Below are 15,568 nucleotides of genomic sequence, written 5' to 3'. Positions count from 1 at the left end.
TTGTAATTTTACAGCATTTCTGAAGGTACTTTGTTCAGTTATGTTCTCAAAATATTCTTGTCGCGTGATTTATTTATATTTGATAAGTGTATTTGCTTTGTTTAAAGCCATTCAATCCTATTCCACATTTCCGTTTTGGTCACCATTATTTCATTTTAAAAGAAAACGTTGTACTCAAGTCATCAAATTCTCTATTTTGCCACTCTCTATTACATCTAGCGCCCGCCTGCGCTACTTTTGCCGCAACCGGTGTTTCACTTCAATGCCAGTGCTTGGAAGGGAAGGTATGAATGAATTTTGTCGTATTCAGTGTTACAACTCAAATGTCAAATGATATACAGTGAAATTATTTTAATTTGTTAAACATCTCTTATTCGTTTCATTTCATGATTTTTATCCATTGTTTTGCCGCAACTGCTTGATAAATAGGTACCGTCAAATGACAATTTAAATTCATGTTATAAGGCTTGTGGTGATTGTCCTTGCATTTTTGGTCAACCGCTCCCTGTACCAGTCGGGGAAACTATGGTAAAATCTGCTATTTTTAGCAGTCTGCTATTTTTAGCAGAAATCTGCTAAAAATGGGTACGCATGTGACGTCATCGTACCCAAATGTAGCAGATTTGGGTACGGCCCCATACAAAAGCAGATCTGCACCCTAATTGAAGCAAATGCGCATCAAATGCCTGGCAGATTCATGATGAGAATAGTGCTGAGAGTGATCTCTGCTGTTTTTGTTCAGATCCGACTATTTTCAAATTCATTATTTGAAAATAGTCAGATCTGAACAAAAATATCAGAGGACATTCTCAGCACTATTCTCATCATGAATCTGCCAGGCATTTGATGCGCATTTGCTTCAATTAGGGTGCAGGTCTACCTACTTTTGTATGGGGCCGTACCCAAATCTGCTATATTTGGGTATGATGATGTCACATGCGTACCCATTTTTAGCAGATTTCTGCTAAAAATAGCAGACTGCTAAAAATAGCAGATTTTACCATAGTTTCCCCGACTGGTACTGTACAAAGCACTGGTCCGTCTGCAGTCTGCACTTAGAGTAGGTACTGTTATCAGATATGGGGCCCGTTCAATGCTGCGGACAGGCGACGGGTCGAGAGGGTACATTGTAGATAGTCCCTGAACTTCTACACCTTCCGTATGAGGAAAGGTTGAGAGAACTGAACCTTTCGTCTCTGCAATACTGGCGTTGTCGCGGCAATGTGATCTCGACATACAACATCATTCACAGTCGCTGCGACTTGAACAAGGAGGACTTCTTCATGCCTGTACTCACAATGTGTACTCGTGGCCACAGACTGAAGATTGCCAAAAAGCCTGCAACCAGTCGGGTCAGGCGCCAGCACCTTTCAGCCCAGGTAGTGACCAATTGGAATGGCCTCCCTGAAGATGTCTACGCACCTTCAGTCAACAGCTACAAAAACCAGCTTGACAAGCACTGGAGAGAACTCCAGTACCAAACAAACAAATAGACCAAGTTTGTTGACGCTTCCCGAGCTCGATCAGAAGGAGCTACCAGGCAATCCTAGTGCTTCTTCCGATCCCATTAATCAGGTACCTATCAGGTATTTATGTAGGTCTATAGTTGTACAAAGTAATAGGACAAAATAATCCTGAGATTGCATCTTCTCGAGAAACTGAAGTGGTATGATGATGGAGGCAAGCTTCTCAAATCTCACCTGGATATGGGCCTTCATAGTTGGCCGTCGCCAATGGGTGCTAATCCGGGGATGCAGCTCTGAGTGGGCAGTGAGCACCTGTCTCTATTGGTATCCCTCAAGGCTCACTTTTGGTTCCAACGTTCTTCACAATATTTATCAATGATATGCCACTGGAGGTCTCAAGCCAGACTGGAAAAAATAGGTATGGAGGACCCTTTTGAACATTGCCGAGCGTCGTTAAGTAATACTGCAGTGGGTTCCTGCCCACTGCGGTATCGAGGGGAATGAGATCGCGGACGACCTGGCGAAGCAAGCGGCCGCCCTGCCCTCAAACGCCCGCTCGGCGCTCGCTGACCAGGGCTGTTCATTGTGCGGCCTCGCATCAGTGGCGCGACAACTGGTCCGAGTCACTATTCAAGCCATTTCTCGGGAGCACGCCGCCGCTCCCTGTCCCCGGAAAGGACCGAGAGGATGTCGTTTCGGTGCACCAGATGAGGGCGGGCCATTGGGGCCGCTCGCTCCAGTACGTGCACCAAATCGACTGTCTCCACTCCGCGGCGTGCCAGCGGTGCCCAGACAAGCGGTGCCCCGCGGCGCTCTGCGCTATGTGCCGAGAAGAGGCTGATGTGCCGGAACACGTGATGCTCCGCTGCCCGGCTCTCGCTGGCTCCCGCCAGCCTCGAACACACCGCTCCGCCGATTTTTGTGGCTCCGAAACTTCCGGCTCCAGCCTTGTTTCACGGCACGACGCTACAGTGCCCTAAGCGTATTGAGGTATTGGGTTCCCGTGAAAATAAAAGACTTATTCGGACGCTCAAACATGGGAGGGCGTCCAAGGTCCCGGACTGCTCTGTCTGGTTGATAAAGCCTTGATCGGTAGATGCGTACATGTGCTCTATATAAAAGTGGCTTAATTTTGGCACAAATAGGCACCCAATTTTCGGCGCGAATCATGCAGAAATTTCAGCACAAATTCGCATGCGCCGAATTTCGGCGCAAGAGGGTCTCACGGGTGTATGGACGGTTTCCAGTCTGGGTCTCAAGCTGAATGAAGATGTTCGCGGACGACACCAAGCTATATAAGCCACTCACACATCCATTCGACCGTGGTGCTGGCCCGCAGAGTGATCTGGACGCTCTGGAAGCGATGTGCCACCAACCACCTTCTTCACCCAGAACGAGACCGAGCTGACGAGCGAGAGGACACGGGTGGAAACTGCTCAGACCCCGAGCTGTGACACTCGCTCGACGAAGCAGCTTCAGCGTCGCATCGTCAGCGGCTGGAACGCTCTACCTGCTGAAGTTGTGTCTGCCGAAACGCTCTCGACATTCAAGGCACGACTTGGCCGTCGCTGGACCCACCTAATGTACAGTCTGTCTTAAAAGTACCGCGCAAAGTGACGGTGGATCCATCAAGCCTGACCGATGAAGGACTGCCAAATTTGAGTCACCGAAGCAATGGACATCCTCGTCCATTCCCCAGCTCCATTGGTTCGGTGACTTTCAAATTATAGCAGGCCCTTCCTCGGTCAGGCTTGATGGATCCACCGTCACTTTGCGCGGTACTTTTAAGACACACTGTACATATGTCATGCCACAACCTTAGGAGTCCTGTATGTCACTGCAGAGTGCAATACTTGTGCAATACTTCTATTAATTTTGCTATCAAAACAGAAACTCCTGATGAAGTTCATGTTGCTTTGGCATATGGTACACAAAACCTGTGGTGAGATAGGTTGTGGAAAGTGAGAGCAATGTGCATGTGCAACCTCAACAGTCAACCTGGTGAAGGCAGTCAAATAAGATGAAATGACTGACTTTGCAGGGAAGGGAATGCTTGGACCTGACATCCAAATCCCACAATCATTATGCCTAGAATGCCCAAACTGATGGTAAGGCCTGGGTGACAAACTCTGATTAGGTTCTGGGTCTGTCATTTTTTTCATGACGCTGTGTCAAACATTCAAGTGAAAAAGTAAGTTTTTGTGATGCTCAAGAAATTTTTTCAAGTCATCTCAAGTTAGGTGGAAAACATCTCAAACATGAACTTTAATGGTGATGTACAATTTTCAGGTGGGTATGCTTGATGCCTGGGCTGAGAATGGAATCAATTCTTTAAATGCTTGATTCCAAGTTGACAAAAAATCTCTCTCCTAGTCCTAGATCGTACTGTATAGGGACTGGAGCATATGCTGATGTCAAGGTGGCATAGAATAGTTATAATGGGCTTCAGCTCACTGTCTTCAACACATCATTCTCATAGACATAGTCCATACTTTTATATGTGTCGCCTTACATTATGCACACCCTCTTTTTCAGAAAATAATTTGCATCTCCTCACTGCGGTGGAAATTCACATTGGTATACTTCAACATACAAAATGAGTGGGGGAGTCTATGGAGGCGGTATGTATCTCATTTTTTAAGAATAAATGTCATTTTTGTTGAGGCTTTTTTGAAAAGTTTTATTGATAAGCTATGTTGGCTTTATGCTATTATCAATATTTTTTTCCTTGTTTTGCTAGGGAGGCATTCAAAACACTATACATCAGTGTTACAAGACGATTTAACCCTGACTTCTAACAGTCAGCTGGCATGCTACAAGCATCCTGTTCAATATCAGTGACACTATAGTCTGATGTTATCCTGACGAGCCTACCACCCACCCCCGTAAGTTGCGGTGCCGGTGCTCACTCCTCTGACGCCTCTCAGACGAGGTGGGCGCGCTGGTGTTCGACCTGGGCCACTACTCGCTGCGCGCCGGGTATGCTGGTGAGGAGGCGCCCAAGTCGGAGATCCCGGCCACGGTCGGCGTGCTCGAGGAGGCCACGGCCGCCGCGCAGATCGGCACGCCCATGGAGGTGGACTCGGCGGCGGCCAATAAGGACGCAGCCGCGCCCAAACGGAAGTACTACATCGACACCAACGCGCTACATGTGCCCAAAAAAGGTGAGACGGTCGTACCAAGACTCGAGTATCGTGGGAAGTAGGAAGTTAAGAACCTGGTTTATGTACCCGTATGTCAAGCTCGCTGGTCATCTCGAACGATAGTTCATGGCTTAGATACTTTTGCTGTCTTTTGTGTATCTCGTATATATTTTCGCCCGATGTTTTTTAGCAACAAATAATTAATTCACACGTGCCCACAGACGTGGAGGCCGTCAGTTACATGAAGGACGGCATGATCGACGACTGGGACCTGTTTGAGAACGTGCTCAACTACGCCTACTCGCAGTGCATCAAGTCAGACTCGGAGCTCCATCCAGTCCTCATGTCGGAGGCGCCGGTAAGTTGGACTGATTCGAGACGGATGGAGTTCTTTGAATTTATGCAATTGACCTTGGTAAAATGGCTTTGTTGGCTGGTGATTTAAGTTGTCACAATCTTAGTTGCTTGATATTGTAATGAATATTGCTGAAGGTTTTCTGGCTTGATCGTGATTTGTTGCAGCAGTGTTTCATTGGGCTGTCGTGAGATGTCCCCACTATCTCCATTCTCCACTCCTTATCACCCCTCACTGACTGCCTCAGCTTTGTTCAACATCGTTCTGCCAACAGAGCACTGAAACCCGTGACGGCATTCCCCGTCCCAAGCGCATGGTGTGTAACTGTCGGCTGTCATCCTCTGCCGCCTATCTGACCCTCCCTCCGCTCTCCCTCACAGTGGAACCACCGCGGTCGGCGAGAGAAGCTCACAGAGCTCATGTTCGAAAAGTACAACGTGCCGGCCTTCTTCCTGGTCAAGAACGCCGTGCTGGCCGCGTTCGCCAACGGCCGCTCCACGGCTCTGGTCCTGGACAGCGGCGCCACACACACCTCGGCCGTCCCCGTGCACGACGGCTACGTCCTCACACAGGGGATCGTCAAGAGCCCGCTGGGCGGGGACTTTCTGACGGCTCAGTGCCGTCAATTTTTCGCACAGAATGACATCGAGGTGATCCCGCCGTATATGATTGGCGGAAAGGAGGCGGTGAAGGACTATGAGAAGGCCAAGTGGACGCGGCGACCCAACCTGCCCGAGGTCACCAAGTCGTGGCATGACTACATGGTCAACGTGAGTGGGGCACTGGACGAGGATAAGTGGCGGGTGACTGAAGATCTAGGACACGAGCGTTGCAGTATTTGGTTGGAAAGACATTTTTTCACAGTATCGATGTATCTCAGATTGGCATGTTGATTACCTTCTTACTAAATTTTATCATTATCTACTCGCTTACGTTTGATATTTTTTATTAAGCTGCCTTGTTTTTACTGTTCTCACTTTTCTCAAACAGTAATAGGTGGATGCCTCTTTAATTTCCAACTCCTGAAAATGCCTATATTGTGCCGAGTCTAACACCTTTCTGTCTCGTCTCACCCGCAGGAGGTGGTCCAGGATTTCCAGCAGTCGATCTTGCAGTGTGTTGACGAGTACAGTGAGGAGACCATCTCTCAGATGCCTTCTGTTCCCTACGAGTTTCCCAACGGATACCATCAGGTAACGATCTGGCCAGGGAACCGAGAGGGCTACGTCGCTCGACTTTATAATAGCTCTGCTTGTAAGAATTCAACGTGTTTTAGCGTGACTATATTTATAAGAAGTATAGTGTAATGAATGTATGCTCACTCTAATCTCCATTCTGCTAAACTCGGCCTGATAACTTCCCAGTACTTCGCTCAACGTTGTCCGAGAGGCGTTATGTGGGCGGTTGCTAAGTGTACATTTATGGGGTGTTGTGCAGGGAGGTACTTCAAATGGCACCCTTCTGTGTCGGTAGCATTGTAATTTTGATAGGTACCTTTGCAACGTTGTTTACCTCGCTTCGTGTCTGGCATTAACTCAGCTGTCAATTGTAAGTGATTTCATGTTGCATGACCACCTGACTAGCTGCCTGTCAGTTATGTTGCATGCACAATGTAAATGCAAATAGCAACTACCTTATGACATCATAATTTAAACCCTCCAGCCTCTATCGCTGACGTGTCGTGAAGGACCGGGTCTGAGGCGTGGGTGCACCTTCTGTGGGCTGTGCCACCGTCCGTCCGCCCAGTGCCACCGACATGTCACCCTCTGACTAGCTCTGACATCACTCTGACATCACCTCTGACGTCATATGTCCGTGTCCGCCGGCAGGACTTTGGCTCGGAGCGGTTCAAGATCCCCGAGTGTCTGTTCGACCCGAGTAACATCAAGGGCGTGGGCTCGACGATGCTGGGGATGGGCAACGTGGCGCACAACGCGGTCAGCATGTGCGACGCCGACCTGAGGCCGGTGAGTGCTCAAGGCGCGGGGATACTGAGGGGCTGGGACGGCTACTGAGGGAGACCTGGGGAGTTTGAGTGACGAAACATAGGTGGCGGATGCTGTCAGTTTTTTGGTTTCTAGAAAGTAATGACTTGTTGTACATTACAATATAGGACTGACTTATTTTAACCGCCAGTCAGCCGATCGTTCGGCTTGTCTTCCTTTTTTATTTTGACAGTGTTTTTTTATAAGCCAGCCTATAACTTCTGTCGGTTTCTCGCCCCTTCCTCCTCGTGTTTTTACTCTTTTGTTGCAATGTTTCCATGTGTCGACTCTCCTCGTCTACGCCCTTCTTCTGTATCCTTCCACATGCTGATACGTTCCGTCTCGCCTCTAGAACCTGTACGGAAACGTGGTGGTGACGGGTGGCAACACGCTGCTGCAAGGCGTCCCCGAGAGACTCAACAGGGACCTCTCACGCAAAACGCCACCGGTGAGTCGCACAGCGGGTTCCTACTCCGGAACCGAAACAGGGGACCGTTCAAAGAGACGTGGTTGAATTATATTCCTCCTGTTTTAATTGGTTTTGTGATACGACTTCTTTTCCGAGGCATAGATATAACTGGGCGCTGCTTCCAGTTTGTTTGCCGTATCGCATGGACTATCTGAAACAAGCATTTCTGTGATGATTCAAGCGAAAATAGTTATTTCATGTTTGTATCTCATCAGTGGCAGTCTGTGTCTCAATTTCAGCATGTCATCAACTCTGTAATACAGCTCCCAGTTTTGTAGTACTGACTTGTGTCCGGTACGTTTCCGCAGAACATGCGTCTGAAGCTGATCAGCGCACAGGGCAGCTCGGAGCGCCGGTTCGGCGCCTGGATCGGAGGATCCATCCTAGGATCGCTCGGATCCTTCCAGCAGATGTGGATCTCGAAACAGGAGTACGAGGAGGGCGGCCGAAGCCAGGTGGATCGCAAGTGCCCCTGATTGACGGACATCAGCTGCACCTCACGGGATCGCACATGGTTAGACCATTTGTGGGTGGCATCTGACTCAAATTGGCGTCACTTGAGACTGCCTGAATCGATGGGCTCTCGCGTTCGGCGTTATTTTCGGTCCTTTTCGATGGCGCTGCCTGTGAGGAAGACAATCTCTCATCTCAGCCCTCATGAAAAAGCATGCGAAGACTGGCAATGGAAGCGTGGAGCGCAGTGCGCGGTGAGGTTTTGACCCTGAATGGACCGATGGCTCAGTGCAGAATGTGGGATAAGGTCGAGCCTAGTGGATAGAAGGCAAATGGGGGAAGGGGACAGGTGTATCGAACAGGCCGGCGAACGGAACAGCGGTTATGGGTCAATGATAGCTACCCCAGCTATTTGGAGCTTCGCGATCCGGAGTGTCTGCGACTAGATTTCAGCGTTGTCTGTGAAACGCTGTAACATAGGCTGGTCCTGGTCATATTCAGTCCAGGTATGTGGAATTCTTACCGCTCAGCGCCAGGTTTTTTCTTTTTGTTGCTCTGACTGGAGAAAGTTACAGAATTCATGCGTTCCAGTGTGGGGTCTGAGGCTTTTTGAAGCCTTATACATATTTTGCATTATCATCTGCATCACTTTTTCAATCATCTTGTCAGCGTCATTGTCGTAGTTTTGTCACTGAGCTGTGCGGCAGGTAACTGTAAATGCACTATCTGCAAGGCGTTGCGTTTCTTTATCACGTGAGCTATGCGGCCAACTCCAAGATGAGTTGGAGAAGATGGCGCTACGTTCGCGGCGCGGGCGCCGTCAAGCAGATCCGATTAATGGTTTTTTGAAGCATGAGTGCATCTTACATGTCAGGTATATTTTCCATCACAGGTACTTCGCTGCAAAAGAAAGCCTTTTTTTAGGAAATGTTAGGTTTAGAAAAAATGGCGACCTTTTTAGATAAACAGCTCTTTTACGAGAATCAGGCACGAGTGTCAATTACAACCCTTTATCTAATTTTCGTCGCCGCATGCAAATACTTCAGAAATCACAACGTCGGCAGACAACCAGAGGCAGCGATGGCCGAGTCATGGATGATTTTCTTAAGCTGAGAATACCATAAATCAGATTTTCATGGATGAGATAATCATCCATGGCCGAGTCTTTGGGTCCGACACATGCGGCTCTGACCGCTGCCCGTCCAGACACGATGTTCTGACGCGAACTCAATGGTCCGACGCTGCTGTCTGACCGAGACAGACCTGCACTTTATCAATGGCAGATGATATGTCATGGCACGTGCGCTGTGCAGAGTGGCCTTAAAATCAGGTCACAGCATGGTTGCCAGACTTGTTCCATGTGACAGGTGCAGTTCCTTGTGTCCGAGGACTTACTATGTTACCTAATTACCTCTTTGTTAGTTTTAATATCTCATATTTTCAGAGGTTAGAATAGTTCAAGCTTGCTTCGGAAATAAGACGTCACGAGGAAATTGTAGATATGGTAGGTGTCATTGTCAGAATATGGCATGCGTCAGATATTCAAGACCGGATACTTACGCATATTTGGTAGCTGTGAGCCTGTGTGATGAACCGTAATTGAACATCCGTGACGGCCAGCTCCCCGGGGTCCTTCTCACCAGAGTGCTCTCTCGGTCAGAGTTCGGTCCCGCGTTTTAGGGCGGGCCGGAACCAGGCCGGAACAGCTGAGGTCCGGGCCCGACCTCTGCCGCCGGCTGATGGTTATCGGCACTCAGGCGCCGCTCACCCGCCGGCCAATGCCACTTTATTCACACCGGCACCCGACGCTAATTCCGTCATTCGTTTTTTATATGATTTTCTTCATGAGATGCTCTTGAGATACCCACCACCCTCGCTTCTAGGTAGCTTCATAAACTCTTCTTTTTGCCACGTAATTTGACAGCGCACACGTTGAGTCATAAATCGCGCTTTTATTACGGAGTCCTTATTCCACTTCAAAGGTATCCTAGCGCTCTACAACTTAAAATGACTGTCCTCACAGGTAACTTATTATCCATTTAGCGATAATAAACCTGGAAGCCGCTGTGCAGGAACATGCAAGCAAGTTCGCCCGTCTGGCCTCGTGCGGCTTACTCTCACTGTGGGAGCGTGAATCAGCATTTGGCTCGCGTGCGCTGCGATTAGGCTGAAATTAGCACCATGGGCCAAATCGGACACAAATGCTGGTGAGCTGTCGACACAGCGGCAGCTGGAGTGACGGCACGAGACGCGTCAGCCGACTGTGAGGTCACCCGCCTCTGTGGTCGCTAGTCCATGTCCACGGCCGGATCAACCGTATCACTGCCGGCAGTGAGCTGTTACACGTTTTCAAGGAGATGATTTGATTCGAATCGTGTCAAAAGGAGACACAGAGCAAGCATAGTAGATAGTACAAGGCTCTACTCGAAGTCTGCTTGAACCAGGGCTCTGCTGAACCTGCAGCTATTTTAGGGAAACACTCTGAGTCTGTGTCTGGCATGTTTGATTTTTAATTTTCCGCTATCTGTCGTATCTCTGATGGTTAGGTTATGTGCTCTCTGGCTGGTGTACAAGTCCGGAATCTGCCCGCCAACTCTCCCATTAGCCGTGAGCTACGCCAACATTTGCGTGCATGACGATACAGAGTGCGACTCACCAGGACAGTTGGCGCCAAGCTCCAGAAAATTCACTATGAACAATGGTACTCAACTGTCCTGAATTGGCCTTGACCTTGGCCTTGACCCACAGCTGAGTTAAAACCTAGCAGTCACAGGGCTCTGGTTTAATGTCCCTCACTTTATCTTCCTCCTAACTCTAGCGTAATAATTGTCTTCTCTTGTCATATAATTAGCATTCAGCGCCTAATAACAGAAGCCAGACAAGAGCCCATTCAACCATCCTGAGGGACCTATTTCTATCAAACAAGAGGTACATATAGTCTCGGGTGACCCCCTTCCACCACTAAGAGTTACATATACAGGGTGCGTCATAAGTTCTGGTACACTTTTTCTTTCATCAATAAAAAAAGCTAAAACAGGTTTACAGAGTTGAGTATTTCAGTAGAGGATCTCTATGAAGTTAAGTCAAAACACGTGTAATATCATGAAAAAATATTAACTAGCTGAGCCTTAATGAAACAAATGGTAACTGACCGCCCGACAGCTAAGTGCACACCATGGCGCCTTTCTCCCCAACAAAGGAAGTTCGCGGGGCCATCGTCTGCATGAAGATGGCGGATATCTCAGTAGCAAAGATATGTCGCGCGCTTCGCTGCACGCGGAATCTTGTGTATCGGACGTGTACCCGGTACCAGGAGACCCAGAGTACCAGAGACCGATTCTGTTCCGGCCGCCCCCGGTTCGACCGCACGCCTCAGCTGAAAGCCGCGGTTCGCAGCCGGATTGTCCGCAACCCCGAGCGTTCCATGCGCCAAATGGCCCGGGACCTTAATGTGTCCGAGCGTTCCATGCGCAGACTCATTTCTAAGGATATGCGCGTGAAAAGCCTCCGCAAGAAGCACGTTCACTCCCTCAACGCTGCACAGCGCCACACACGGAAGGAAAACGCTCTCAAGCTCCTCCGGACCGGGGGCGGCCGGAACGGAATCGGTCTCTGGTACTCTGGGTCTCCTGGTACATACCGGGTCCACGTCCGATACACAAGATTCCGCGTGCAGCGAAGCGCGCGACATATCTTTGCTACCGAGATATCCGCCATCTTCATGCAGACGATGGCCCCGCGAGCTTCCTTTGTTGGGGAGAAAGGCGCCATGGTGTGCACTTAGCTGTCGGGCGGTCAGTTACCATTTGTTTCATTAAGGCTCAGCTAGTTAATATTTTTTCATGATATTACACGTGATTTGACTTAACTTCATAGAGATCCTCTACTGAAATACTCAACTCTGTAAACCTGTTGTAACTCTTTTTATTAATAAAAGAAAAAGTGTACCAGAACTTATGACGCACCCTGTATAGGTATGTAGCTTACATGCATAGCAAGATATTTCATAGGCAAGGAATCCAAACGCCGCATTGCAGCCTACTCTGCACCACTCTGCCCCTGCCCTCGGGCGTGTTGACCTCTGACCCCGCCAGACGGCCAGACGGAATTCCGCTGTCTTGTCGGCACCCTCTCCCCGACCCCCACGAGACCCATCGCCTGGTTGGGCGCCTCGGCGGGGGCCGGGGCTCGGGCCAAAACAGAGGAGTCTGCTTGGTGGTCGTTCAGAGGAGTCTTGTCCGACCAACCGAAGTTTACCCGAGGGCTGGAACGACATGTCTGCTGACTTATGCGGCAAAGTCAATTACTGCGTAATCAGTCGGGGGAGGTTTGGTCAATCGTTGTCATTTTTAGCACGTGCTATTTTTGTCACACGTGCTAAAAATGACAACGATTCTGCTATTTTTGACAACGATGAGGCCGATTTCACTCCTCAGCGAGGAAATGAAGATTTTGGAAAGATAAACACTGATTTTGGAAAAGAAGTGCTGCCACCTGGTGCAAGACGAAGAATCCAGCTTTAATATGCCTGTTATTTGTATGGTAGTTTGTTTTGTGGCCTGAAGTTGGAACTTAAAATTGAAGCATCCGAAAATGATTGATATTGATCGAAAACATGATGTTGATGAAAAAAATAATATTTTAAGTTGAGAGAGGAGGCCATTTTATCCAGATGCAGTAGTTTACTTCTTGAAATTATTTTTGCTAATGACGGCTGCTAATTATCCCTCATTACATGGCAGTCGTCGTAAGCAAAAATAATTTCAAGAAGTAAACCACCGCATCTGGATAAAATGGCCTCCTCTCTCAACTTAACATATTATTTTTTTCATCAACATCATGATTTCGATCAATATCGATCATTTTCGGATGCTTCAATTTAAAGTTCCAACTTCGGGCCACAAAAAAGGGTATACTTCAACGTTGGACTACCATACAAACAACGGCCATATTAAAGCTGGTTTCTTCTTCTTGCACCAGGTGGCAGCACTTCTTTTCCAAAATCAGTGCTTGTATTTCCAAAATCGTGATTTCCTCGCTGAGGAGTGAAATCGGCTTCATCGTTGCTAAAAATAGCTGATAGCGTTGTCATTTTTAGCACATGGTTGCCAAAAATGGCATGTGCTAAAAATGACAACCATTGACCAAACCTCCCCCAACTGTAATGTAGTAATTGCCGCAGTGGGTATTGGACGTGCCCAAATTGAACGGTTCATGCTAGAACGCACCTGGTCTCATTTTTTGTATACGGGGCATTGCACGGCTAACAGGTAGTAGGTACGAGCCAGTTTTCGGAAGCCGGCTTCACTTCGACCGACACAAAAATAGCGCGGCTATTTAGATGATGAAGCGATGCTTCTGAAATGGAGCGGCTTACCGCAGAAGCAACATTTCCAGAAGAATTAATTGCGAGCTGCAAAAAATGCGTGTAATTATGCCACTTGTTCGGGGCTAACGACAGAAAATGTGCCGAGCTAATGACTGATAGCCATACTGTCGGGTACCGCCGGCTGTCATAAAGCTATATTTGCACGGCGGCTGCGGGCGCAGGGTGGTAACTGCTGCCCAGTGTACCCACTCATTGCTCAGTCTTCCCTTGGCGGCTCCCGTAAACGACTCCGTGTGGGCCGGGCAGTCGGCATATGAATGGCGGTGACGTAAACATTGCGGCGGGTTCATGCAACAGTTTTCCGATGGTGGTCTGTGAATGTCGCCGTCCATGGCGCTGGTTTTGTTCATAATATCCCCGTTTTGCTGCTCGTCTGGTGAGCAGAGCAGTAGGACTGTTGGTAGTGAGGAGGAAGTTGGATGACCCGAATGCCACAAATGACACCGAACTGACCCGTGACCCCACGAGTGCCATTGGCTCACCCACGGCTCACCTACGCCTGTGATTAGATCAGCTTAGGCCATGAAAGGTCACATTCAGTTTGTCGACCAGAACTTTGCATCGATGCATGTAAAAACTGTGAAATCATCTAAAATGTGTTCTATTCAACGCTGCGAATCAGTGAACTGATATGCTGTGCAACATGACCTTCTCGGCTAGGCCATGACTTTGATCTTGTTTGTATCCTTGTGTTGAATTTTAAAGCCGACATTTCAAGTGAAATTATAATTCATTCGACGCGCCCTGGCGAGGGAAATGCTATGCGGATAAAATCAATGCCGTTAAAGCTTTATGTCAATTGTCAATAGCTGTTGCAGGACAAAATATTTTTCCATAAAACGGAACTATCAAATGTCTTTTTTGCGCTGTTCCAGCCTAATTAGATCACAATCTTGAATCTATTAATCTATGAACCAATATGTCCATTGTCCAAACAATCAAAATCGTGAAAATTTGACCTTATATGACCTCGGGTACTCTGATCACGTGCCCTGAAGATGATCAGAGAATTACTCCGTGAATTTTGACGTTCTTTCAAACGGTGCTTACTGCGTTTTGCTTCGTGGCCCAGGGACCGAGTTAGAAGGGGGAGTGTAGCTCATCTAATGGTTTATCGGAAGTGACAAAATACTTTTCCTTGATAAGTCCTCGACATAACACCACGACCCACGTTGACAAACCTGTGACAAAGCTGTGTGTAACGGGTTCAGTCTGCGTCGGCCGCCGCCGCCACCTAGGATGCAGGTCGGTTCCCGCCGCCGCGCTGCACTGTCGCGACCCGACGGGCGGAGGTTTACGGTCATCCCAGGAGACGCGCCACCCTCCAGACGGCCAGGCGACCACCGCGCCGTCGGGTCGTGCCAAGACGGGGATAGAGAGAGAGAGAGAGAGAGAGAGAGAGAGGGGGAGGGGTGCCAGACAGTGACGGCAGCGACCGTCTGCCATTCTAAAACCTGCTCTCTCCTTTCCAATGATTAAAGTTTTATCCGTAGTTAAGCGGCGGAACAGGGAGGGCACCGGGGCACCGTGCCCCCTTTGATTTTGGCATTTTAACATTAGCCCTATGTGGGGCGTTGCATGCAAAGAATGGGACCAAAAGTCGGTAGTGCCCTCCCCCCCCCCCCTTAAATGAAGGTGTTCCGCCGCTACTGCGTGATATTCCCATTACTCAGTTTCAGCTCTACCGTTTTATCTTATCCATCTCTCACCTCTAGCCGTTTCATCGAAACTTTCAGTCAACTCACTATCAAATGTATGGCACCACTATATTGCAGCGACCATTTTACTGTCGCTGACCTGCATGCTGTGTCTTTCCGTGGCCTTCCTCATATCATCTACATCCGACCCTTCCCACCCCTCCTCTCCAGCCGAAGCTGACGGTCCGACCCCGCCCTGACCCGGCGGGTCGGCGGCTGATCGTCGGGCTCCTCCGGGCCGGCCGGGCGGCGGGTCAGGTGGCAGTGCTGCCCGGTGCAGTCGGCAGTAGCGCCTGGTGGCCGGTGCGGAGCGGCGGGCCGCTCTCGGAGACACCACCGAGCGAGGATGGTCGGTGACGGCGCCGGCGCGCGGGCGCTGCTCGTGGCCACTGCCATGCTGCTGAGCCTCACCGGCCGGCCCACCGACGGATGTCAACGGCAGACCGGTGAGTGACCTCGGCTCAGGCCAGGTCACCGGGGATCCGGGGCTAGGTGGGATGGGTTGGTGCATGTCGACCGGGTGTAATGTGACATTGCGTCCTGACTTCTTTGGTAAGTGCAAATCATTTTGCATGAATAGAATGTCCCCACAATCAAGACTAGGTGAAAAG

At 49.2% G+C, this 15,568-nt stretch overlaps 2 protein-coding genes across 14 annotated transcripts in view; both read left to right on the top strand.

Moving 5' to 3' along the window:
- Positions 1-12: 12 nt before the first annotated feature.
- LOC122380165 (actin-like protein 6B) lies at positions 13-8,607 on the top strand. 7 transcript variants are annotated; one of them, XM_043363053.1, is made up of 10 exons: positions 248-284; positions 3,508-3,574; positions 4,002-4,087; positions 4,394-4,630; positions 4,831-4,967; positions 5,345-5,734; positions 6,044-6,157; positions 6,794-6,931; positions 7,302-7,397; positions 7,727-8,607. In XM_043363053.1, the coding sequence occupies exons 3-10, from the start codon at positions 4,063-4,065 to the stop codon at positions 7,892-7,894; spliced, it is 1,305 nt and encodes a 434-aa protein (XP_043218988.1). In that variant the 5' UTR covers positions 248-284; positions 3,508-3,574; positions 4,002-4,062; the 3' UTR covers positions 7,895-8,607. The 7 variants fall into 7 exon arrangements, with proteins under 7 accessions (XP_043218982.1, XP_043218988.1, XP_043218986.1 ...); XM_043363051.1 differs by having other exon boundaries at positions 257-284; positions 3,508-3,755; XM_043363048.1 differs by lacking the exon at positions 3,508-3,574 and adding an exon at positions 3,651-3,755 and having other exon boundaries at positions 284-325.
- A 6,575-nt stretch (positions 8,608-15,182) lies between these two features.
- Positions 15,183-15,568, top strand: part of LOC122380162 (A disintegrin and metalloproteinase with thrombospondin motifs 20-like) — a 99,879-nt gene continuing 99,493 nt past the window's right edge. For 3 of the 7 annotated variants that reach the window (XM_043363041.1, XM_043363040.1, XM_043363037.1), the window contains exon 1: positions 15,251-15,403. In XM_043363041.1, coding sequence (XP_043218976.1) covers positions 15,304-15,403 — 100 coding nt within the window. In that variant the 5' untranslated portion in view covers positions 15,251-15,303. Of the gene's footprint in view, positions 15,404-15,568 lie in introns of all 7 variants that reach the window. The other 4 variants (XM_043363044.1, XM_043363045.1, XM_043363038.1 and 1 more) reach the window with 4 other exon arrangements.

Source organism: Amphibalanus amphitrite, unplaced genomic scaffold (genome assembly GCF_019059575.1).
Source record: "Amphibalanus amphitrite isolate SeventyFive unplaced genomic scaffold, NRLGWU_Aamphi_draft 000092F_arrow, whole genome shotgun sequence".
Taxonomy (NCBI): domain Eukaryota; kingdom Metazoa; phylum Arthropoda; class Thecostraca; order Balanomorpha; family Balanidae; genus Amphibalanus; species Amphibalanus amphitrite.
Note: the sequence above shows the minus strand (reverse complement) of the source record. Positions and strands in the feature narration are given on the sequence as shown.

Excerpts from the sequence above, each read along its gene's own strand:
- LOC122380165 (XM_043363047.1), top strand. The coding sequence starts at position 4,063 with ATGAGTGGGGGAGTCTATGGAGGCG. Across the intron at positions 6,158-6,793 it reads TTCCCAACGGATACCATCAG|GACTTTGGCTCGGAGCGGTT; the intron begins GTAACGATCTGG and ends GTCCGCCGGCAG. Across the intron at positions 6,932-7,301 it reads GCGACGCCGACCTGAGGCCG|AACCTGTACGGAAACGTGGT; the intron begins GTGAGTGCTCAA and ends TCTCGCCTCTAG.